Here is a 24,474-nt window from a genome sequence, read left to right as displayed (position 1 = left end):
CCGCAGGCGAAGGGCCGTCGCGTGGCGTGGTCCGGTACGACGACAGGAACGTGATGAGGGCCTGCTGACGAGAGTGCGTAGCACGAAGGCGGTCCATATGATCCTTGAATGTGCGTACAAAACGTTCCGCTGCACCATTCGATTGAGGGTGGAACGGCGGAGTAAGAACATGGCGAATGCCATTGGCAGAACAAAAACCTTCAAATTCGGCAGAGGTAAATTGTGGACCATTGTCAGACACTAAAACTTCTGGAAGACCCTCAATACAAAAAATTGAAGTCAACGCCTGTATAGTTTGTGCAGACGTTGTAGACTGCATGGGCACAACAAACGGAAAATTACTAAATGCATCTATCACGATGAGCCAACGAGAATGCCAATATGGACCAGCGAAATCAATATGTACTCGCTGCCAGGGACCGGAAGGGCGTGCCCACTCAAAATAGCGTTGAGGCGGAGCAGCTTGGTGTTCGGCACACGTCGAACAATCTGTAGACATCTGCGTAATCTGCTTATCAATGCCGATCCATGTACAATGACGGCGGGCAAGCTGCTTGGTGCGGACCACTCCCCAATGACCTTGATGCAACAAGTCGAGGACCTTGGATTGGAGCACTTGGGGAACCACTACACGAAGCTGGTCATTCTCGGTGCGTAACAGCAAAACTCCGTGCGAAACAGACAACAGATGACGTTGCGGATAATAGCGACGAACCACGGGATCCGATATGTCCTTTGCCTTGGACGGCCAACCACGTTGAACAAAACGTAATAGTAAACGCAGATGAGGATCCGTAGCTGTCTCACGTGCCACCTGACGATAATCAATCGGAAAATCCCGGAGGGATTGATGCTCATCGGCGTCAATCTGATGGCAAGAGTCGTCAGAGGAATCGAAGACATCATCCGCAGCAATCGGCAATCTAGAAAGCGCGTCAGCGTTTGCATGCTGAGCTGTAGGGCGATACAGTATCTCATACTGGTAGTGTGATAACAAAAGAGCCCAACGTTGTAGTCTCTGAGCTGTCCGCTGAGGAACTGGTTTAGACGGATGAAACAGTGACGTCAGGGGCTTGTGATCTGTAACTAAACAGAATGGTCTACCATAGAGGTAGTGATGGAATTTTGTGACACCGAACACAATAGCCAACGCTTCCTTGTCCAATTGGCTATAATTACACTGAGCTTTGTTTAGCAATTTAGATGCGAACGCAATAGGACGTTCGGTGTTACCGACTCGGTGAGACAACACAGCACCGAGGCCGAAAGAAGAGGCATCACAAGCTAACACCAGAGGCTTGTCAGGGTCGTAATGGACCAGACAACGATCATTCAATAAAGCCTCTTTAAGCTGCTGAAAGGCTGATTGGCAATCAGCTGACCACATAAACGGAACATTCTTACGGCGGAGACGATGCAACGGTGCAGCAATCTGTGATGCATTAGGTATAAACCTAATATAATATGTCAATTTGCCGAGAACTGCTTGCAATTCATGCAGATTGTGAGGGGCGGGCAAATCACGAATAGCTGCTAAATGTGACTGGGAGGGATGAATGCCTTGAGCATTAATAACATGTCCCAGATACTCCAACTCCGTAAGGAAAAATGAACATTTATCGATGTTGCAACGTAGGCCTGCCTGAGACAACACTGTAAACAAACACTCCAAATTACGGAAATGCTCAGCAGGCGTCCGACCGGACACAACAATATCGTCTAAATAGTTGCAACACGATGGCACATTAGCCAAAAGTTGTGACAAAAAACGCTGAAAAACAGCTGGAGCTGACGCACAACCAAAAGGCAAACGCAGAAAACGGAACAACCCCAACGACGTGTTTATGACCAAATACTGTTGTGATTGCTCGTCGAGGGGCAATTGCAAATATGCTTCACGGAGATCAATTTTGGAAAAGAAACGAGCTTCCCCTAACTTATCCATCAGCTCGTCCTGTCTAGGTAAAGGAAAAGAATCAATGACAGTCTGAGGATTAACTGTCGACTTAAAATCAGCACACAAACGTAACTTGCCAGACGGTTTCTTTATAATAACTAGGGGAGAAGCCCACTGGCTCGCTGAAACGGGTTGAATAACACCGTCGTTGTGCCAACGACGAAGTTCATCTTCGACAGGTGCCCGGAGGGCGTGAGGCACTGGACGAGCACGAAAAAATCGAGGCTGAGCATTATCTTTTAACGTAATATGAGCGGCAAAGTTCGCAGCACAACCGAGTTCGTCTTTAAATATGTCAGTGTATCGTTTACACAAATCGGTTATGCTGTCTTGAGGAACAACAACGGAATTAAGTTGCAACACATTGTCTTGGATAGACAGGCCAAACAAGTCAAAACAGTCTAATCCGAAAATGTTTACACTGTCTGTAGCGCGGAGCACTGTGAATGAAACTGTTTTTGTATTGCCACGGAATGTGGCTGGCACGCTACATATACCTAACACAGGAATTTGTTCTCCACTATAAGTAGCCAAAGAATGTTTTGCCGCTGAAAGTGTAGGGCGGCCGATAGCCGCATACGTAGCACTATTTATGAGTCACAGACGCACCAGTGTCTAATCGAAAATTGAAGGTCTTATCCTGGATGCGTAGCTTCACAAATACACTCCTGGAAATTGAAATAAGAACACCGTGAATTCATTGTCCCAGGAAGGGGAAACTTTATTGACACATTCCTGGGGTCAGATACATCACATGATCACACTGACAGAACCACAGGCACATAGACACAGGCAACAGAGCATGCACAATGTCGGCACTAGTACAGTGTATATCCACCTTTCGCAGCAATGCAGGCTGCTATTCTCCCATGGAGACGATCGTAGAGATGCTGGATGTAGTCCTGTGGAACGGCTTGCCATGCCATTTCCACCTGGCGCCTCAGTTGGACCAGCGTTCGTGCTGGACGTGCAGACCGCGTGAGACGACGCTCCATCCAGTCCCAAACATGCTCAATGGGGGACAGATCCGGAGATCTTGCTGGCCAGGGTAGTTGACTTACACCTTCTAGAGCACCTTGGGTGGCACGGGATACATGCGGACGTGCATTGTCCTGTTGGAACAGCAAGTTCCCTTGCCGGTCTAGGAATGGTAGAACGATGGGTTCGATGACGGTTTGGATGTACCGTGCACTATTCAGTGTACCCTCGACGATCACCAGTGGTGTACGGCCAGTGTAGGAGATCGCTCCCCACACCATGATGCCGGGTGTTGGCCCTGTGTGCCTCGGTCGTATGCAGTCCTGATTGTGGCGCTCACCTGCACGGCGCCAAACACGCATACGACCATCATTGGCACCAAGGCAGAAGCGACTCTCATCGCTGAAGACGACACGTCTCCATTCGTCCCTCCATTCACGCCTGTCGCGACACCACTGGAGGCGGGCTGCACGATGTTGGGGCGTGAGCGGAATACGGCCTAACGGTGTGCGGGACCGTAGCCCAGCTTCATGGAGACGGTTGCGAATGGTCCTCGCCGATACCCCAGGAGCAACAGTGTCCCTAATTTGCTGGGAAGTGGCGGTGCGGTCCCCTACGGCACTGCGTAGGATCCTACGGTCTTGGCGTGCATCCGTGCGTCGCTGCGGTCCGGTCCCAGGTCGACGGGCACGTGCACCTTCCGCCGACCACTGGCGACAACATCGATGTACTGTGGAGACCTCACGCTCCACGTGTTGAGCAATTCGGCGGTACGTCCACCCGGCCTCCCGCATGCCCACTATACGCCCTCGCTCAAAGTCCGTCAACTGCACATACGGTTCACGTTCACGCTGTCGCGGCATGCCACCAGTGTTAAAGACTGCGATGGAGCTCCGTATGCCACGGCAAACTGGCTGACACTGACGGCGGCGGTGCACAAATGCTGCGTAGCTAGCGCCATTCGACGGCCAACACCGCGGTTCCTGGTGTGTCCGCTGTGCCGTGCGTGTGATCATTGCTTGTACAGCCCTCTCGCAGTGTCCGGAGCAAGTATGGTGGGTCTGACACACCGGTGTCAATGTGTTCTTTTTTCCATTTCCAGGAGTGTAGTTTATTACACTGTCTCTGGATCGGTGCAGCGGAGGCGGAAGACACAAAATCAGCGCGTTTAGCGCGTGTTCGCTGCTTACGACAACTCGTGGGTTGGGCGGGTGGAACAACAACTCCCGCTTCACTTGCAGTCTGTACATTACGTGTTACAGCGGTTGAATTACGCTTGGGTCGCATAGCAGAGGGCTGGGTGGGTGGCTGATTGCGAACAAGTTTATTACCCACACGAACCGTGGAAGAGTCTTTAAACGCGACCTTCTGGGCGGGCTGGCTTTGAAGAACATGAATATCCATGGGCTGGGCAGCACTAGAATTGTTCTTGCGTTTACGCAAACAAACAGTCTGGATGTGTCTTTTCCTTTGACAAAAGTGACAAACCGCGTTACTTAACGGGCAACGTTCACGAGGATGAGCAAGAACACACTTAGGGCAAGACTTAACTCTATCATTTTGCACACGCGGCTGACGAATGTGTTTAACATGACGCGGCCGGCTAGTGTTTACAGTCTGACTCTGCCGGTGGGGCCGCGGGCGTGACATAACTTGCTTAGCACAGGCAATTTGAGAAATACATGGCTGATCTAACTCACACTCAGCATAGTCAAAAGTATCTTGGGCCTCCATAATGTTCATCACAGTCTCTAATGACGGGTCAGGCAACTTTAAGATAGCAGCACGAATACGAGAATCTGCAATGTTTTGAGTAATAGCGTCTCGTAACATGACATCACTGTAGGAAGCTCCACACACACAATTAAATCGGCACTGACGGGTGAGGCCTCGTAAATCTGTTAACCACTGTTTATTAGATTGATGTGGCAGTTTCTTTAATCTGAAGAACTTGAATCTGGCCGCTGCCACATGAACTCGCGACTCGAAATACTCAGCGAGCTTGGTAACAACAACGTCATAGTCTAAAGCTTCTGGCTTGGATTCCGGGAACAACTTACAAAGTAGTCTATAGACTTCCACGCCTGCAGTGGAAATTAAATAAAGCTGCCGCTCATTACCTGTGATTTTGTAGACTGACATGTGCGCCTGCAACTGCGCGAAATATTCTTGCCATTCTTCTCGTGATGCCTCAAAAGCACGAAAAGGCGGTGCTGCCTGTGCTTGTTCCTTGGGTGGTGGTGGATTAGCCGCTTGTTTGGCGATTGCTTCCACCAGACTTTGTATTTGCTGACTCTGTAACAAGATCAATTGTTGTAATTCGGCAGACATAGTGAACACAAATTAAACCAGCCCCCAAAATTCTATCTCAAGAAACAAGTTGAACCAGCCCTGCACACGAGTTCGGAAGTCCTCGTCGCCAGTTTTGTGACGGCGTTCGTAGCGACAACACTTCGCTGTAGAAACGGCCTACGAAGTCACCGCCACACTTTTAATAGCGGGCCGACCGGTCCGCTGGAACAGTGAACAGAAAGATGAAAACCCAAACACTCGGATTAAATGAAAGTCTGTACTTATCTTTATTAACGACGATACAGAACACAGTGGTGAACATGGTCTACAGAAAACTGTCTAGTTCGAGTCGGAGCGGCTAGGTCAGCGTCGGCTGACGACAAACAACAACTTTGCTGCGATGAACACACAACTGACTAGCAGGTACACAATTCGGTGGCGAGTCTACAACTGAGCGGCGAATCCAGAACTGCCCTAGCGCTCGCGACTCCAGCGCTTAAGAAGCCAGAAGCCAGCGGTGGCGCGCGCAGACTTGCGGCGATTTCCTGTCTCGCTGGCGCTGCTTATGCGGACGGCGTCCGGACTTTGATGCTGCCAACCTTTTTGGCAGCGGGCTCGGTTGGCATTACTGGCTAGGATATAACAGGTTATAGGGAAGAGGAGATCAAAGAATACGGTTTAATAGGTGTTGAGAGGAATGATAGAGAGTAAAGACAGCAGCAATTAAAAGAGAAAATGTAGCGTCATTGGAAACCGCTAGATTGGTTTATAAAGTTTTGGGGGAGTGGAACAGAAGGGCACTTGCGGCGATAGTGTCATAGAGAGAGAGTGTGAGAGAAAATAGAGGAGATTTTAACAATGAGTAAACATAGATGTTCAAATGTGTGTAAGATCTAATGGGACTTAACTGCTAAGGTCATCAGTCCCTAAGCTTACACACTACTTAACCTAAATTATCCTAAGGACAAACATACACACTCATGCCCGAGGGAGGTCTCGAACATCCGCCGGGACCAGCCTCACAGTCCATGACTGCAGCGCCTTAGACCTCTCGGCTAATCCCGCGAGGCGAGTGAACATAATATGAAATCGTTTGCGTATTGTGTGGAGGACTGAGGGTGTATTCATGGGTGGAGGGAAAAAAAGAGAGACGTATTTTAAATAACAAAAACTACTGTGACAGAGTCCATCTACGCTGATTAGTTTGTAAGTATGTAGACAGGGTATAAATGAAATCAAAATAGAATACTTAACAAACTGTATATTCAAAAGAAACCCACTTGAATTAAAAGGGCAACTCAACGGAAAGGTAACCCGTATTTTATCTTTTCTGTTGCCACGCGATCTTCCACTAGCTCCCAATGAAGAAAAATGACGAAAAAGAAGACATAACAAAACAGAATCCTTCATTATTTTGTACTTTATCACGCGTCTTGGCATAGAAGGTATAAGCCGTCGGACGTAACAGGCTTCCAGGAGGCAGTCCCAAAGAGCGTCCGCAGTAGTTGGTTGGTTTCGTGGCCAGTTCTCTGTTAATGTTCTGGCGACCTCAGCCCACATGTTTTCCATGGAGTTCATATCAGCCGTCCGGCAGGAGTGGCCGAGCGGTTCTAGGCGCTACAGTCTGGAACCACGCGACCGCTACGGTCGCAGGTTCGAATCCTGCCTCGGGCATGGATGTGTGTGATGTCCTTAGGTTAGTTAGGTTTAAGTAGTTCTAAGTTCTAGGGGACTAATGACCTCAGAAGTTAAGTCCCATAGCGATCAGAGCCACTTGAACCATTTGATCATATCAGCCGCCCGTGGCGGCCGGTCCATGACGTTGACGCCAATCGTGGAGAGCCGCTGCTGAACAAATGCAGACTTGTGAATGGGAGAATGGTCCTCTTCCAATGTGACGTCTGCTTCTGCGTACAGCATTCGCACTGACGGAAGCATCACATTTTCCAATATGTGGGCATACTGCACGCTGTGCAGAGTTCCTTCTATGCTACGAAGAATTCCCGCCCCTCTCGCAGAAATCCAACCCCAGCAGGTAACAGATAGCCGGCCACTTCTTCTCGTCATGGTTACATATTCGCGTCGATGGCGAGTCCCTTGCGGCCTATAAACGATTCGTGGACCGTTGTTACTGGTGGAAAACACCTTCTCATCAGTGAAAATGACGTTGTCCCACGACGCCCTTAGATTGAGCTCCGCAAATGCTAGCCGGTATCAAACGGCGGATCGTCGTGCATGCAGTCTAGCGTCCCTCAGCCTTCGGCGAATCGTGTCACTGGATCCAGGGAAGTTGGTCTCCCGCCGCAACTGATTCGCGTTCAAAAAGGGATTTTCTCTGGTCCTAGACATTAGGTCCCTGTCTTCCTGCTGTGAGATCACTCTCTTCGTCCGCAGCTCGTGGTCGTGCGGTAGCGTTCTCGCTTCCCACGCCCGGGTTCCCGGGTTCGATTCCCGACTGGGTCAGGGATTTTCTCTGCCTCGTGATGACCGGGTGTTGCGTGACGTCTTCAGGTTAGTTAGGTTTAAATAGTTCTAAGGACTGATGACCATAAATGTTAAGTCCCATTGTGCTCAGAGCCATTTGAACCATCACTCTCTTCCTGCCTGAGCCAGGAGCCCTGTTGGTGGAGCCTCTTTCAAGGCAGATCCTCCACCATCTCGTTGCTGTGGTATGTGGTACGCCATACCGTCTGCCAGCTTCTCTGATGGAACATCCTCCTTCCTCAATGAGAGCGACGGCTCTACCTCGGCCGGCCGGAGTGACCGAGCGGTTCTAGGCGCTTCAGTCTGGAACCGCGCGACCGCTACGGTCGCAGGTTCGAATCCTGCCTCGGGCACGGATGTGTGTGATGTCCTTAGATTACTTAGGTTTAAGTAGTTCCAAGTTCTAGGGGACTGATGACCTCAGATGTTAAGTCCCATAGTGCTCAGAGCCATTTGAACCATTTTTTGACTCTACCTCGAATAGACCTCTCCCAGTGAGCCATTATGGCAGACAGCCTGATGTGTATTTCTGCTTGCCGCTCTTATACTGATTCCAGGAGAGGACGTAAACGTATTTACGTCAAACGGAGCGGCAGAGGCAGAGGCATGCGGCGCAGCCGTGCTGGCTCGTCCCGGGCTGTTGGTCCACCAACACCACCACCAGCTCGCTCACTTCCGTATCGCCTCGGCCAGCCTGGCTGGCTCGTAGCTCGCGAGCCGCGGCTAATACAGACCCGGGCCGCAAGGCCACGATCAGCCCTTGATGGATCAAAAGTTACACCTAACCTACCCAAGTCTGTAGTATATACTAACGGAGGTACAGCTATTATGCTATAACATGTGCAGGCACACCTACAGTTGACGATTCATTCAAATATTTGACGAACAATACTTTCAAAAATACATTCATTTTCAACATAGCTACCACAAAATATTTCACGTAGCTAGCAATAGCATGACTCAGGAAACTATACTTTCTTGTAAGCGCTGTGCATTAGATGTAGCCTTAAGAAAACCTGCATTCAACCACGACAAATAAGCAGAATGTAAATGTAAACAGGTTTGGCGGCAGCTTCTCCAAATAATAGTTTATACTTAGTCTATAATACACGTTTTGTGCACTCATAACATGTACTCAGTGTCTCTGAAACAATACGTGCTGCACGACGGAAATTACTTTCTGCTGAGGCACTTCATTTACATCTCAATGATACACGACTACTAGAGAACATTATTCTTTACGGCAGTCAATCCACTTATAAATTAACATCATTATATCGCAGATATTAGGCAACACGTTACTAGGGATGAGGAAGGCCCTAACGTTTGCAACTAAACATGCTACTCCTAGCTACTACTGAATATGAAGTTGATTATTAACGTGTGCGGCGTTCGACTCTCAGTCAGCATAGACGTTTTCGTCACCTTATTTCTAGTTAAACGTTTGCACATCTCGCTGATGGTAGACCACCATTGGACATTTCTCGTCTGTTCCTGGTTAGACAGCGACGGCGGTAGGCGCCGGGTTCGAATCCCGATCAGGCAATATAACTTCAGTCATCATTTAAGGTTCCAACCCCACTGCCGGTGAGAAACTGTGATATCTACATTCTGATTTTACGTACTTATTCAACAATCCGATTAGGTGCTGAGTTCGCACCTTTGTCCCCGGCATTACATGATGGCATTTCAATTTTAAACATGTGCGCCGGCCGCGGTGGTCTCGCGGTTCTAGGCGCGCACTCCGGAACCGTGCGACTGCTACGGTCGCAGGTTCGAATCCTGCCTCGGGCATGGATGTGTGTGATGTCCTTAGGTTAGTTAGGTTTAAGTAGTTCTAAGTTCTAGGGGACTTATGACCACAGCAGTTGAGTCCCATAGTGCTCAGAGCCATTTGAACCATTTTTTTTAAACATGTGCACCCTTTGTTCCTTAACAGTGCAACACTATACAACGTCTTTCGAGGTTAATTACCAAGAAGGTCATTGTCAAGTTAGGGTTCCTGCTTTCGTACAAATATTATCGTCATTTACGTTCAAGTTGAGAATTGATAACTGATGCTGGTGCAAACGTCAATATTTGACGTCTCTTTTTGCCTAGTAATCGAGTCTCGATAAGGCACAAAGCTTTGCTTGGTTAACAATGGCTTTACGTTCTGGGTTTGCATCCGGATCCAGAACGAAGACGTTGGTCATGTCATTTAAAGTACAACTTTGTGTAGAAGTAACTGTTCATGAGTAATGTGATCAATGATATTACTTGTGATTCGCTGTTAATGTTGGGATTTCCGTAGAGTCCTTGCCGCCGTTAATCATGTTTTCTTTTAACTGCTTAGTATTACATAAAGTTGATGCAAAACCACTCCCCATTGAACGTTGAACGACGTTCAGCATATGTTGGGTAAACCTTTTAGACAGCAAAGAACTTGTTTCCAATTGCCATACAACTTTGTAAATCCATGAACTGTCTCAAATATTTAATTGTGCCTAAGGATTACTGAACGATTTATGTGACAAAAGTAGTTGTCCCATAACATTTGAAATGCCACTTTTTGTAATTAAACTTAGTTTACAAACGTTAAGGACTGTCTGATCTCTTCTGTACTATCGTGGTGTTACTTTACATCTGCACCGACTGTCATAATGACTGGTGTTCTCTAGTAGTCTCTAGCGGTACCCATTTTGTATCTTACAAAGACTGTACTGTGGAGGGTTGCGACGATGCGCAACACAGCTATGCTATGTTGGTTGCATACATTCAGGTCCAGCCTAGACGTTGGAATTCACGCATGACCCACTTTTTTTGCTGTCGAGTGTACATATAGTCCGACCCTTGTAGCTAAGTGGTCAGCATGACATAATGTCAATCCTAAGGGCCCAGGTTCGGTTCCCGGCTGGGTCGGAGATTTTCTCCGCTCAGGGACTGGGTATTGTGTTGTCCTAATCATCATTTCATCCCCATCGACGCGCAAGTCGCCGAAGTGGCGTTAAACCGAAAGACTTGCAACAGGCGAATGTTCTACGTGACGGGAGACCCTAGTCACACGACATTTTTTGTTTTATCTTAGTATACCTACAGAATTCAAAGTGTTGTAACAGCAGACGGTTAAGAAAAACAAGAAACGGGTGATTTTTATGCGTGATGGAGCTCCAGACAGATGGAGTTCCAAGCATTTTTACGAAAATCAACCACAATATCAATTTTAAAGAATTGTTCTAGAGTCTAGAATCGGTACCTGGAAGGTATTGGTTAGAGAGAACATAAACACACGCACTCCTAAGGCTACAACACCCTGCACTTAGAACACACTATAATGTTAGATCGCTTGAGTGTCCGACCTATCCGTGGTATGGAATGCAGCGCTGTTAATATTCCTATATTTCAAGTGCATGACATACATAGGTTTTTCTACAATAAATCATGTTATCGACCTGTAAAACTAAAAAAACTACTTCCTTAAAACATTCGCTCTGTGTGATATGAGCACAATATTGCTTTCCAGAGATGTACAGCGTCCACTGTCCACATCCGATCACAGTTCAGAAATTATACTACGCCCGCATCAGCCTTACATGAAATGATCTTTAGTAACAGAGAATACCTCTCACAAGGAAACACATAAACGCATAGCAGCAGCGCCCAACATGTTAAATTACAAGTCATTTCGCCACTAACTCTGTAAACAGCACATGTGTCAGGCAATTGTATACAAGGCGATTGCAGTGCCTCACAAACACCTATTACTAACTTAGAATCGTCTTAGTTATGAAGATGAAGTCTCGATTTTACACCCAAGATGCGACAGGGGGATGGAGTGTATCACATAAATCATAGTTTTTTTAGAGGAATGTGTCATGTTTCATCACACATGAGATGGAAGTCCTCTGATGACCAGCAAGTTTGCCGTTAACGATCGCAAGTAGAAAGTGCTCTAAATTACGTACACAACACGTGGTTGTATACAAGTCGATCACGGGCTATGTCACACGATTGATGCATCCCGACAGAACAGCGGAAAAACTGACCAGCAGCAACTTCTCCTTCTCTAGAATGCATCATCAGTCTACCATTAAATCATACCTTGTTACAACTCCATGTCACTCGATCACCCCATCCATTCTCTGTTATCCTTTAACGCAGATGAAAGTAAGTTTAGAGGTGAATAGTTCTCTGTCTTCCTGAAAAGGGTCAAATACAGTAGTCAACTCGCATATATCAGTGTTACCTCAATGGACATACAGTATAATGTTGCCTCAACAGAAAAAAAAGCGACTGCTTCCGTCGTTCCCTTCGCTTGCATGTCGACATAATCGCGAATTCCTCTTGCTGTCGCATACTTGTTCCCATGTACAAATTGATCTGCGCTAAGCAGAACATACGTAAGTACTGCGTCAATCTCCCCGCATTTCGATGTATATTGGCTCAATTTATACGTACTCTCCCATCATTTTTCGCAATTCTATCCATTATATGTCAGTTCCGTCCATGTGGTCATGACATAACCTCTGGTTCTGTGTTCTCAAAATTGCTTGCAAATGTAGTACAGCTGCCAACACCTAGCCAAAATGCACTGACCCTGAGGTGTAGTATAGCACTGTACTCGACTGTATCCAGTCACCTCCACCCCACATATTCCACATTTGGAGAGCGGTTGCTCTGTTTTCTGTATGTCCGTTTGTGCTGCAGATGGCTTCCAGGACCCACAGTTGATCTGAGTTATCATTTTAATGTGGATCTACCAAGCGTTATATCTGCAGTAATGTTGGGATGTGGATCCACAATATCCCTCACCCTGGATAGAGTTTGAAGGTGGATGTGCCACGCTTAATGTACTGAGTAGTGTTGGTATGCAAATTCACAATACACCACATCTGAGTTAGCATTCAAGTGTGGATCTGCTGTGCACTATAAATCCGGACCGATGTTTGGAGGCAGATCCACCACACATCACATCTGGGATAAGGCTCGCAGGTGGACCAATCGTGCGTTATGTCTGAACATGTGTTCTATGTTCGAAGTTTGGTCCACCAGCAGGCGGACTGGACCCTGGGAGCTGTCTACGACACATGCATATACACAGACATACAGAAAACAGAACAAACGCTCTCCAAATGAAGATTATGTGGGGAGACAGAGAGCTATCTGCCTCTAAACTTACATGCACCTGCGTTAAAGGATAACAGAGAGTGGATGGGGTGATCGAGTGACATGGAGCTGTAACGAGGTACGATTTAATGGTAGACTGATGATGCATTCTACAGAGGGAGAAGTTGCTATAGTCCAATTTTTCTCGCTGTTCTGTCAGGACGGACCAGTCAGGTGACATAGCCTGTGTTCGACTCATATACAACCATGTGTTGTGTACGTGATTTAGAGCACTGTCTACTTGCGATCGTTAATGGCAAACCTGTTGGTCATCAGCGGGCTTCCATCTCATGTGTGATGAAACATGACACATTCCTCTAAACAAACTATGATTTATGTGATACACTCCATCCCCCTGTCGCATCTTGGGTGTAAAATCGAGACTTCATCTTCATAAGTAAGACGATTCTAAGTTAGTAATAGGTGTTTGTGAGGCACTGCAATCCCTGTGTTTACAATTGTCTGACAGATGGGCTGTTTACAGTGTTAGCACTTTCAACACTGCCCTCTTTACACTCGGCACTTGGCTGTGGACTGACATATTTAATGGATGTTTGAAATTAGATTGCAAAGAACCGAATAATGATAGGAATATGGTTCTTGCATTATTTAAAAGGAAATAGTAAGAGCTTGACATGAGTGTGAGTTTATTTTACAATATAAAATACAAATGGATGTTATAATTAAAAAAAAACACAAAAATGTCGTGGACAAAAAAGTTTTACATGATCTCTCTCTTGAGTAATGCCATTATACTGTATCTAAATTTTTTAAAAAAATATCACTGGAACGTCTAACTGCAGGTACCTGTAAACCATAGTATTTTAATAGTTCAGATGTAGTTAGCCTTTGTGTGAAAATCCTGGAAACACTGTGGGACGCAAAGGCCAACGCCACCGTCCTTGCACCACTATTTACTTTCCTTCCTGATGCGCTTGCCCGTCTCTTTATTCACCCTGTCTGAACATACTTTGCAATACCTAGCAGTATTCACCTTGTTTGCAGTGGGTGGGTTCTTCTCTGGAAAGTGCCTTGCAAATGTGCACTCAATTTGTGAGGATGAAGCGGCTTGTTGCTGAAAAATATTTCCGCCCTTCTCAGCTAATTTCTTCCCCACTTTGTGAATAAAGTCTACTAGGGATACATTCTTCGTAGTCTTCTCTTTATATACAATAAAACTGTTGACAGTTGACACGATAAACAATTGGAAAAACAGCTTTTTCCACCACTTCAAAGTTTTTCGGGCAAACGGATAATAGCTGGAGAACTGATCTGCTCTGTCAACCCCAGCTTTATTCGTATTGTAATCAATAATAACGTCTGGCTTTACAATTTCTGCTATTCCACCTTTGGCGCTCACTTGAATACTGACAATAAACATCTCGTTTTGACTTCCACTTCACTACCAAGAGATTGTGTTTCCTTTGAAAAACTATCTGACCTTTTTTTAGTTTTAGTGTTTTGAATATTCGTGGCAAACCTTTCCTGTTTTTCATTACAGTTCACACTCCAAGAGTTTTATTTTCCCACAACATGTCTAAAAGAGATGGACTGATGTAGTACCTATCCATATAAATGCTATGTCCTTTGCCAAAGTACTGGGAACACAACCTCTTTACAAGGCCCTGTATACTATTGTCAACATTCCCTGAAGAACCTGTATATACGTCACAGTTTAGCATATAACCAGTTGATGAATCGCAGAGAGCATACAGTTTCATCCTATATTTATTGGGTTTGTTTTTCATGTATACTCTGAAGCCTATTCTACCACGAAAAGGACACATTGCCTCATCTATTGTCAGATTCATGCCTGGATGAAAACTACTTTTGCTTTTTATCACAAAGAAATCAAAAAAAGGCCTCACTTTGTGAAGTGGGTCATGCTTTTCTTCGCCTCTGGTAATGAACATATCATTGTCATTCAAGTGTAACATCGACAATATAGCGCAAAATCGATCACGACTCAACAATTTACTCGCAAATCCTGTCTGTAAAATCGAGTCTGTTGACCAATAATCACTGATTTTCGGCAATTTGACGACGCACATATGCAAAATAATACTGAAAAACCAGTAAATCTCTTGCGATTTTACTGCAGACCATTTACGCCAAATAGAGTTAATTTTCAGGCTACCTTTGCGTTTCATTGCCGCAATAACGTTACCAGCGTACCGATTCGTTTCAATTTTGATGAGCCGAATAATGTCGTCATCAAAGAAATAACTAAAATATTGAAGCTCTTCAGTGGCATCTGAAAAATGCGATGCTACGCCGACTACTTCGTGGAAATCCGGCAGTACTGGCTGATCGTCTAGTTCCGACTAATTTTGCTCTTTGTGCTCAGTGAGGCACATACGACCAGGTAACACAGATGGTGACTGATGGTCTCTACCACTGTCTGCATAGAAAAAAATAATGCTAAGATTGGTACGAAGAGGTACTACATTCAAGTGAAGCAATGAACACTACTCCCAATACAAAATACGGTTATGAACTCTTCACTTTATAAACAATTGAGACATATACATACCTGAACCATCACTTTCGTCTGGAGAGTACGAATCCTCTTTGTCAGAATCATCAATTTCAGATCCTGCATCTCCATAAAGAATATCTAAGATCTCGGCCTCCGTCAACTCGCTACTGGCCATTTTCACGATTGTAAACACCTGTAGATTAGATTAGATTAGATTAATAGTAGTTCCATAGATCATGAATACGATATTTCGTAATGATGTGGAACGAGTCAAATTTTCCAATACATGACATAATTAATTTAATTTAACAACATACTTAACTTAATATAACAACTTTTTTATTTTTTGTGTTTTTTATTATTTTTATTTTTTATTTTTTAATATTTTTTTGTTTTTTCTTTTTTTCTTAATTTATATCTAAAAATTCCTCTATGGAGTAGAAGGAGTCGTCATTCAGAAATTCTTTTAATTTCTTCTTAAATACTTGTTGGTTAGCTGTCAGACTTTTGATAGTATTTGGTAAGTGACCGAAGACTTTAGTGGCAGTATAATTCACCCCTTTCTGTGCCAAAGTTAGATTTAATCTTGAATATTGTAGATCATCCTTTCTCCTAGTATTGTAGTTATGCACACTGCTATTACTTTTGAATTGGGTTTGGTTGTTAATAACAAATTTCATAAGAGAGTATATATACTGAGAAGCTACTGTGAATATCCCTAGATCCTTAAATAAATGTCTGCAGGATGATCTTGGGTGGACTCCAGCTATTATTCTGATTACACGCTTTTGTGCAATAAATACTTTATTCCTCAGTGATGAATTACCCCAAAATATGATGCCGTATGAAAACAATGAGTGAAAATAGGCGTAGTAAGCTAATTTACTAAGATGTTTATCACCAAATTTTGCAATGACCATTATTGCATAAGTAGCTGAACTCAAACGTTTCAGCAGATCATCAATGTGTTTCTTCCAATTTAATCTCTCATCAATGGACACACCTAAAAATTTGGAATATTCTACCTTAGCTATATGCTTCTGATTAAGGTCTATATTTATTAATGGCGTCATAACATTCAATGTACGGAACTGTATGTACTGTGTCTTATCAAAATTCAGTGAGAGTCCGTTTACAAGGAACCACTTAGTAATTTTCTGAAAGACAGTATTGACAATTTCATCAGTTAATTCTTGTTTGTCAGGTGTGATTACTATACTTGTATCATCAGCAAAGAGAACTAACTTTGCCTCTTCATGAATATAGAATGGCAAGTCATTAATATATATTAAGAACAACAAAGGACCCAAGACTGACCCTTGTGGAACCCCATTCTTGATAGTTCCCCAGTTTGAGGAATGTGCTGATCTTTGCATATTAGGAGAACTGCTTATTTCAACTTTCTGCACTCTTCCAGTTAGGTACGAATTAAACCATTTGTGCACTGTCCTACTCATGACCGAGCGAGGTGGCGCAGTGGTTAGCACACTGGACTCGCATTCGGGAGGACGACGGTTCAATCCCGTCTCCGGCCATCCTGATTTAGGTTTTCCGTGATTTCCCTAAATCGTTTCAGGCAAATGCCGGGATGGTTCCTTTGAAAGGGCACGGCCGATTTCCTTCCCAATCCTTCCCTAACCCGAGCTTGCGCTCCGTCTCTAATGACCTCGTTGTCGACGGGACGTTAAACACTAACCACCACCACCACCACCATCCTACTCATGCCACAATACTTGAGCTTGTCTAGCAGAATTTCATGATTTACACAATCAAAAGCCTTTGGGAGATCACAAAAAATCCCAATGGGTGGTGTTCGGTTATTCAGATCATTCAAAATTTGATTGGTGAAAGCATATATGGCATTTTCTGTTGAAAAACCTTTCTGGAAACCAAACTGACATTTTGTCAGTACTTCATTTTTACAGATATGTGAAGCTACTCTTGAATACATCACTTTCTCAAAAATTTTGGATAAAGCTGTTAGAAGGGAGATTAGACGGTAATTGTTGACATCAGATCTATCCCCCTTTTTATGCAAAGGTATAACAATAGCATATTTCAGTCTATCAGGGAAAATGCCCTGTTCCAGAGAGCTATTACACAGGTGGCTGAGAATCTTACTTATCTGTTGAGAACAAGCTTTTAGTATTTTGCTGGAAATGTCATAAATTCCATGTGAGTTTTTCCTTTTAATCAAGTTTATTATTTTCCTAATTTCAGAGGGAGAAGTGGGTGAGATTTCAATTGTATCAAATTGCATAGGTATGGCCTCTTCCATTAACAGCCTAGCATCTTCTAGTGAACACCTGGATCATACTATATCCACAACATTTAGAAAATGATCATTAAAAATATTTTCAACTTCTGACTTGTTGTTCGTACAGTTTTCAATTTGATGGTAATACTGTCTTCCTGTGCTCTTGGTTGACCTGTTTCTCTTTTCATAATATTCCAAATTGTTTTAATTTTATTATTAGAGTTGCTGATTGCAGACATGATACACATACTTCTGGATTTTTTAATAACTTTTCTTAATATAACACAGTAGTTTTTGTAATGTTTGATAGTTTCTGAGTCACTACTCTTTCTTGCTGTCAGGTACATTTCCCTTTTCCGGTTACAAGATATTTTTATACCCTTAGTAAGCCATGGTTTGTTACAAAGTTTCTTACGAGTATATTTAACTACTTTCTTGGGGAAGCAGTTTTCAAATGCATTTACAAAAATGTCATGAAATAAATTATATTTTAAATTGGCATCAGGTTCACAGTACACCTCATCCCAGTCTAACTGCTGTAGGCTTTCCCTGAAATTTGCAATTGTTAAATCGTTGACTGAACGTACTACTTTGGAGGACTACTGTGAATGAACTGAAGATAACTTCGTCTTTGCAGTGTTCACAACCGCTCCACTGATGAGGTAGCCGATAAATGCTGGCCTCTTGCGGAAGAAGAATGAACTACCTCCACATTAGTTGACGAAACTGCCTCGGAGACCCACTAAACGCGCTTACGGAGTCAAATAAGGACTCGCCCGTACGGTATACGGGCGCCGTCGGCAACGTCTGGGCGGCCGCGCCCGTATGGCGTACGGGCACCGTGCTGTAAGTGTTAGTGGCGGAATGACTTGTAATTTCACATGTTGGGCGCTGCTGCTATGCGTTTAGATGTTAGAGCTGTGGATTCTATACGTCTCTGGAAAGTAATATTGTGCTCGTATCACACAGTGCGAATGTTTTAAGGAAGTAATTTTTTCGATTTATGGTTCGATAACATAATTTATCATAGAGAACCCGGGAAGAAGGATGTATGTCATGTGCTTGAAATACATTTCTTTCATTGGAATATTAACACCACTGCATTCCGTACCACTGATAGGTCGGACACGCAAGTGATCTATCATTATAGCATACTCTAAGTGCAGGGTGTTGTAGCCTTAGGTTCAAATGGTTCAAATGGCTCTGAGCACTATGGGACTTAACTGCTGAGGTCATCAGTCCCCTAGAACTTAGAACTACTTAAACCTAACTAACCTAAGGACATAACACACATCCATGCCCGAGGCAGGATTCGAACCTGCGACCGTAGCGGACGCGCGGTTCCAGACTGTAGCGCCTAGAACCGCTCGGCCACCCCGGCCGGCGTAGCCTTAGGAGTGTGTGTGTTTATGTTCTCTCTTACCAATACCTTTCAGGTACTGATCCTAGACTCTAGAACAATAATGTAAAATTGATAGCGTGGTTGATATACGTAAAAATGCTTCGAACTCCATCCGTCTGGGGCTCTATATGCATAAAAATGACTTCTGTTAGCTGGACTGTAGGATGATTTTTAATAGACATGTGTAATGAATCTGAAGTCAAACAGCGGTAGATGCTGTATGCTTGCAGGTAATACACTTATTTTAAACTCTTCTCTGTTCAACATCAGCATCTTGTCAGATGAACGTATTTCCCATCAAAAAGAATATAGATAGTACCTTACACTCCAGCCTTTTCCCCCCTTAGCTTGTAGGTGTAGCGTGGATTTGACTGTTTCTGTCGCTGGTTTCGAGCTGTACTGCGAAATATTTGGCAGCAGACTAACACCAGTTGTATGGTATCGTCGGTTTCTGTGGTATATTGCGTTTTTTGCCGTCGTTGTGTTGCGCTACGCATATAGCCGTAGAATTAGTAGCAATCTTTGGCATTGGTTACGTAATTATGATCGATATTTGGGTCAGTTCCGATTGGTATTGCAAAATTTTTTCCCAGCAGTATAAGACCAGTTGCACGGTATCGCGAGTTTTTGAGCTGTGTTGCGATTTTAACCTGTCCTTGTGTAGCTGTGTAATTAGGACCGATCTTTTGAATTAATTACATAAAGAGGATCGATACTTGTGTCAGTTTCGAGTGGTATTGCGAAATTTTTTCCCAGCAGAATAAGACCAGTAGTATGAAATCGTTACTTTTAAGCTGTAATGCGATTTTACGAAGCCCTTGTGCAGCGCTATGCATATAGCTGTGTAATTAGGACTGAGCTTTCTTACTAATTACAAAACTACTATCGACATTTCAGTGAATTTCCCGACCAAAATAAATAAAGTACACTAAGCTAACGTTCCTCTCGCACATCTGGACAGTTTTCAAGTGTTAGGGGATGCACTTAGGTTTTCCATCCAATAGAATCGGAGTTCGAGTAGCTGATACATTGCGTTTTTTACGCGCACTGAGTGTTTGTGCAGTGCATTGTTTTCGGGTGTTCAAGCATTGTGAGAGAGTTTGCGTAGCGTTACACATGCATTACTTCAGTGATCTTAGAGTAGTTTGCACGTCTGTAAGCTGTGTAGTGAACTATTTCAGTAATTTGCAAGTTGTTTCCGTCTCTGCACATCAGTGTACTGCATTAGTTACGAGTAGTTTCCAGGTCTGTAAACTGTATATTACACCCCAAGTACATCAGGGTGAGTTTTTTGTACAAGCCTAATAAATAAACTCGGGGAAATTCATCAATAAATTGTTCCAAAAGCAAATAAAGTACTCTCCTTCCTCTCTCCAGAAGCCCAGAAAAGGCTGATTCCCTTACCTGCCATTTTTCACCTTTAGCCACTGGGGGGAAGAGGAGGCTGGGAGCGCAACTGCAGCTGGGGAACACGCAAGGTCATCCTGATGCTGGCTCCTATTGACTGAACTGCACAATTACGTGACCTATCGTGGGGCCCTCTAATGGTGAACTCTCCAACTAGCTCAGTTCTTTCATCTGGTGGATCGGATGCACTTGTCTCTTGTGCAGTCGGAGCTTATACTTAGGTTTTAGAAATGACAGGCAATTCCAGCAGAGACAGATGTTTCCATGCATTGTGTCATGCAAAGCATTATATGTAGGACTGTATTCTTCCTCGTCAAATATTCAAGCATTAGTGCTCGCTTCCATTCTTCATATTAGAGGCTGTGGGTGCAGTCCTTGGCTAAATGAGTGCATTAAATACAGCTATTACAACGCCCCCTGTCTGGCACCAACATTTCCTCATGCTTCTTCCACACTGACAGCTCAACAAGCACCGATATCTCAACATCTTGTGGTGGTAACACCACACTAAGCCACTAGGTGGATAATAAATTTCAACAAATTTCGACAAATTTATACACATTTTAACTTATTTAAACACATTATATTCGAATTGAATTACATCATGGCAGTCTCAGGAATATCTCAGGTGTCAAGCATGAAAGGTATGCCACCGCCTCATGCCCGCGGGACCCATACAGACACCTGTGCATCACTTGGCAGCTGACCACTGTGTTGTCACTTTGCGGATGCGGCCAGTGCACCCAGACTCTGGCATCAGCATCTGGCATTGGGTGGTCCGATATGTTTTTATCTATCGATCTTTTGTTTAAACTATATTCCATCTATTTCATCAACCAATAGGATGCTGGGAATCAAGAAAAGTTATCCCATACATTTGAAGAATATCGATTTAATTAATTTGCATAGAACTTTTATATTAATGTGGTGTTAGTGGTACAATAGTTAAGGGTGTGCGTGAGTGGGTGACATGGAACAGAACAACAACAGAACAACAGGTTAAGTGCAGAACAATAGGTTAATTTTCATAATTTTTATGTAAAACGCAGTATGCCAGAAATGTCGTTAAAAAGCATGTGAAATTCGAAAAGTATGCCAGAAAATGGTGGCAGGACATAACTAATTACTTAATTTGGTATCAAATGCGGTACAATAGTTTGAGGAAATGGGGGTGACATGAAAAACCACTTAACAGAACAATAGGTTAAATGATGACAAAGGGCCAAACATTAAAATAATAAATCGAAAGCACCAGTTTGCTTTTGTTCTACACTATTAGGTTAAGACACCCAGAGTACAGTGCCAAACATTACATTATGCAATATGTTTGCCACATGTAATTACTTCTTACAAGACCTACATGTTTCCAAACTGCAGAGAATGATGAGCAAGAGAAATCCAAGCCCCACAAACTGAATTTATAAATAAACAATATATCCTTCAAATCCCCCCATGAACCATGGACCTTGCCGTTGGTGGGGAGGCTTGCGTGCCTCAGCGATACAGATGGCCGTACCGTAGGTGCAACCACAACGGAGGGGTATCTGTTGAGAGGCCAGACAAACGTGTGGTTCCTGAAGAGGGGCAGCAGCCTTTTCAGTAGTTGCAAGGGCAACAGTCTGGATGATTGACAGATCTGGCCTTGTAACATTAACCAAAACGGCCTTGCTGTGCTGGTACTGCGAACGGCTGAAAGCAAGGGGAAACTGCAGCCGTAATTTTTCCCGAGGACATGCAGCTTTACTGTATGATTAAATGATGATGGCGTCCTCTTGGGTAAAATATTCCGGAGGTAAAATAGTCCCCCATTTAGATCTCCGGGTGGGGACTACTCAGGAGGAAATCGTTATCAGGAGAAAGAAAACTGGTGTTCTACGGATCGGAGCGTGGAATGTCAGATCCCTTAATCGGGCAGGTAGGTTAGAAAATTTAAAAAGGGAAATGGATAGGTTAAAGTTAGATATAGTGGGAATTAGTGAAGTTCGGTGGCAGGAGGAACAAGACTTTTGGTCAGGTGATTACAGGGTTATAAATACAAAATCAAATAGAGGTAATGCAGGAGTAGGTTTAATAATGTATAAAAAAATAGGAGTGCGGGTTAGCTACTACAAACAGCATAGTGAACGCATTATTGTGGCCAAGATAGACACAAAGCCCATGCCTACTACAGTAGTACTAGTTTATATGCCAACTAGCTCTGCAGATGATGAAGAAATTGATGAAATGTATGACGAGATAAAAGAAATTATTCAGGTAGTGAAGGGAGACAAGAAGAGAATAGAAGCTTTCGAAATGTGGTGCTACAGATGAATGCTGAAGATAAGGTGGGTAGATCACGTAACTAATGAGGAGGTATTGAATAGGATTGGGGAGAAGAGAAGTTTGTGGCACAAATTGACTAGAAGAAGGGATCGGTTGGTAAGACATGTTTTGAGGCATCAAGGGATCACAAATTTAGCATTGGAGGGCAGCGTGGAGGGTAAAAATCGTAGAGGGAGACCAAGAGATGAATACACTAAGCAGATTCAGAAGGATGTAGGTTGCAGTATGTACTGGGAGATGAAGCTTGCACAGGATAGAGTAGCATGGAGAGCTGCATCAAACCAGTCTCAGGACTGAAGACCACAACAACAACAACAACATCCTTCAAATTCCTGTTATGAGATCCTTCCTCTCCACCAATTTCCTTATATTTCATACACCAACTTGAATCTCTTAAATTTTTTAAATAAACAATATTCCACATATTGTCTAAATTGCTTAAACAATATTCCACACACAACATTTAATTTGCCTCCAAATGACCGATTAAATGAGTCTTTTTCCCGCCAATTTCCGGGAAGGAGGGTGGGAGGGGAGAGGGGTCTACCAGAGGGGGAGAGGATAATTAATTGATCAGTTTAATTAAGTAATCAATCAAATTGATAAGTGTGAGTGGGTCTATACTAATAACTCAGACCTGAAAGTGTACCTGTAGGAGTGAGGGGCAGGGGGTGGGTCGGATGTTTCCTGATGGGGGTGGAGAGTGGGAGGGTGTGGGGGGAACAATAGGTTAAGTGCCAGCTAATCAAAAGGAAGGATCCTTTTAGTAGAACAATAGGTTCAGTACCTGTCAATCAAAGTCGAACAATAGGTTTGCCCCTGAGTGCATGCCTGCCCTGATGTCAGCAACTGGCACTAACAAACTGAACCAGCACCCTTGTTGACCCTACTCCTATGGGCTATTTGAAGACATTAGGAGGAAAGGAGCAGGCCTCTCACACCATGTCGAGAGCATATGCCTGGGTGTAATATTTGTAGCTCTTAAAACTGGTCCTGAAGCTGGTAATGTATGTAGGAGAGGGTGGATGTCGGAGATTTGAGATACTGGTTTTCTGTATGTGATGTATCTCAGCAATTCAGTTGAGCTAGTGGTGTTTGTTCTTCAGACCAAAACCAACACAGTTGGTGCCAATGACAGGTGATATGAAAGCACTATGCCAACATTCTAAATTGCTGCTGTATTCCATAACTAATACTGCCAATCCGAGTTCTAAATTGAGAAGCTCATTGTGAAGCTGGTACGCTGCTACAAGTCTGCATAGTTGGTGCATGTTGTACAAAGTACGCAATAATATTATGTTGGCACCCATATACCAGCTCAACTGGGCTGTTTAATAGAACGGACGTCATTTTGGCATCTCCCTTCTGCCTGGTTTTATACTGTAACTGGATTTTCTCTTTTGATGCTAGTTAATTGTCAGGATGAGCATTACTGCAAAGGGCATTTGATTCTAAAGCATTATGTCAGGGTGAAAAAAAACTAAATAATTTACTTTTTCTCTCTTAACAACATGTGGGCGGGGTGGGTTCTTCCTTGGCTCAGGTATGAGGTAGAATGAAACAGCATTATTACATAAGATAATTTTATTGAAAGTGTTGTACAACGGTTTTCTTACTGGATTGTTCTGGCTGTGAGAGCGGCAGCTGTGTCGATTGTGAAGCCTTCTTCTGCGGCAGCGACGGCGTCTGATTACGCCTGGCGGTGTGTATCTCGTGTCGCCGTCTCTCCCATTTGACTGGAGACGCGCATC

At 44.0% G+C, this 24,474-nt stretch overlaps 1 protein-coding gene across 1 annotated transcript in view; it reads right to left on the bottom strand.

Annotated features, from left to right (window-relative positions):
• The window catches only part of LOC126194807 (uncharacterized), a 184,294-nt gene that overhangs the window by 138,936 nt on the left and 20,884 nt on the right, over positions 1-24,474 (bottom strand). Inside the window, exon 2 of the mRNA XM_049933163.1 lies at positions 5,137-5,230. Coding sequence (XP_049789120.1) covers positions 5,137-5,230 — 94 coding nt within the window. The remainder of the gene's footprint in view (positions 1-5,136; positions 5,231-24,474) is intronic.

Source organism: Schistocerca nitens, chromosome 1, assembly GCF_023898315.1.
Source record: "Schistocerca nitens isolate TAMUIC-IGC-003100 chromosome 1, iqSchNite1.1, whole genome shotgun sequence".
Taxonomy (NCBI): domain Eukaryota; kingdom Metazoa; phylum Arthropoda; class Insecta; order Orthoptera; family Acrididae; genus Schistocerca; species Schistocerca nitens.
This window is presented reverse-complemented; position numbering and strand designations above follow the sequence as displayed.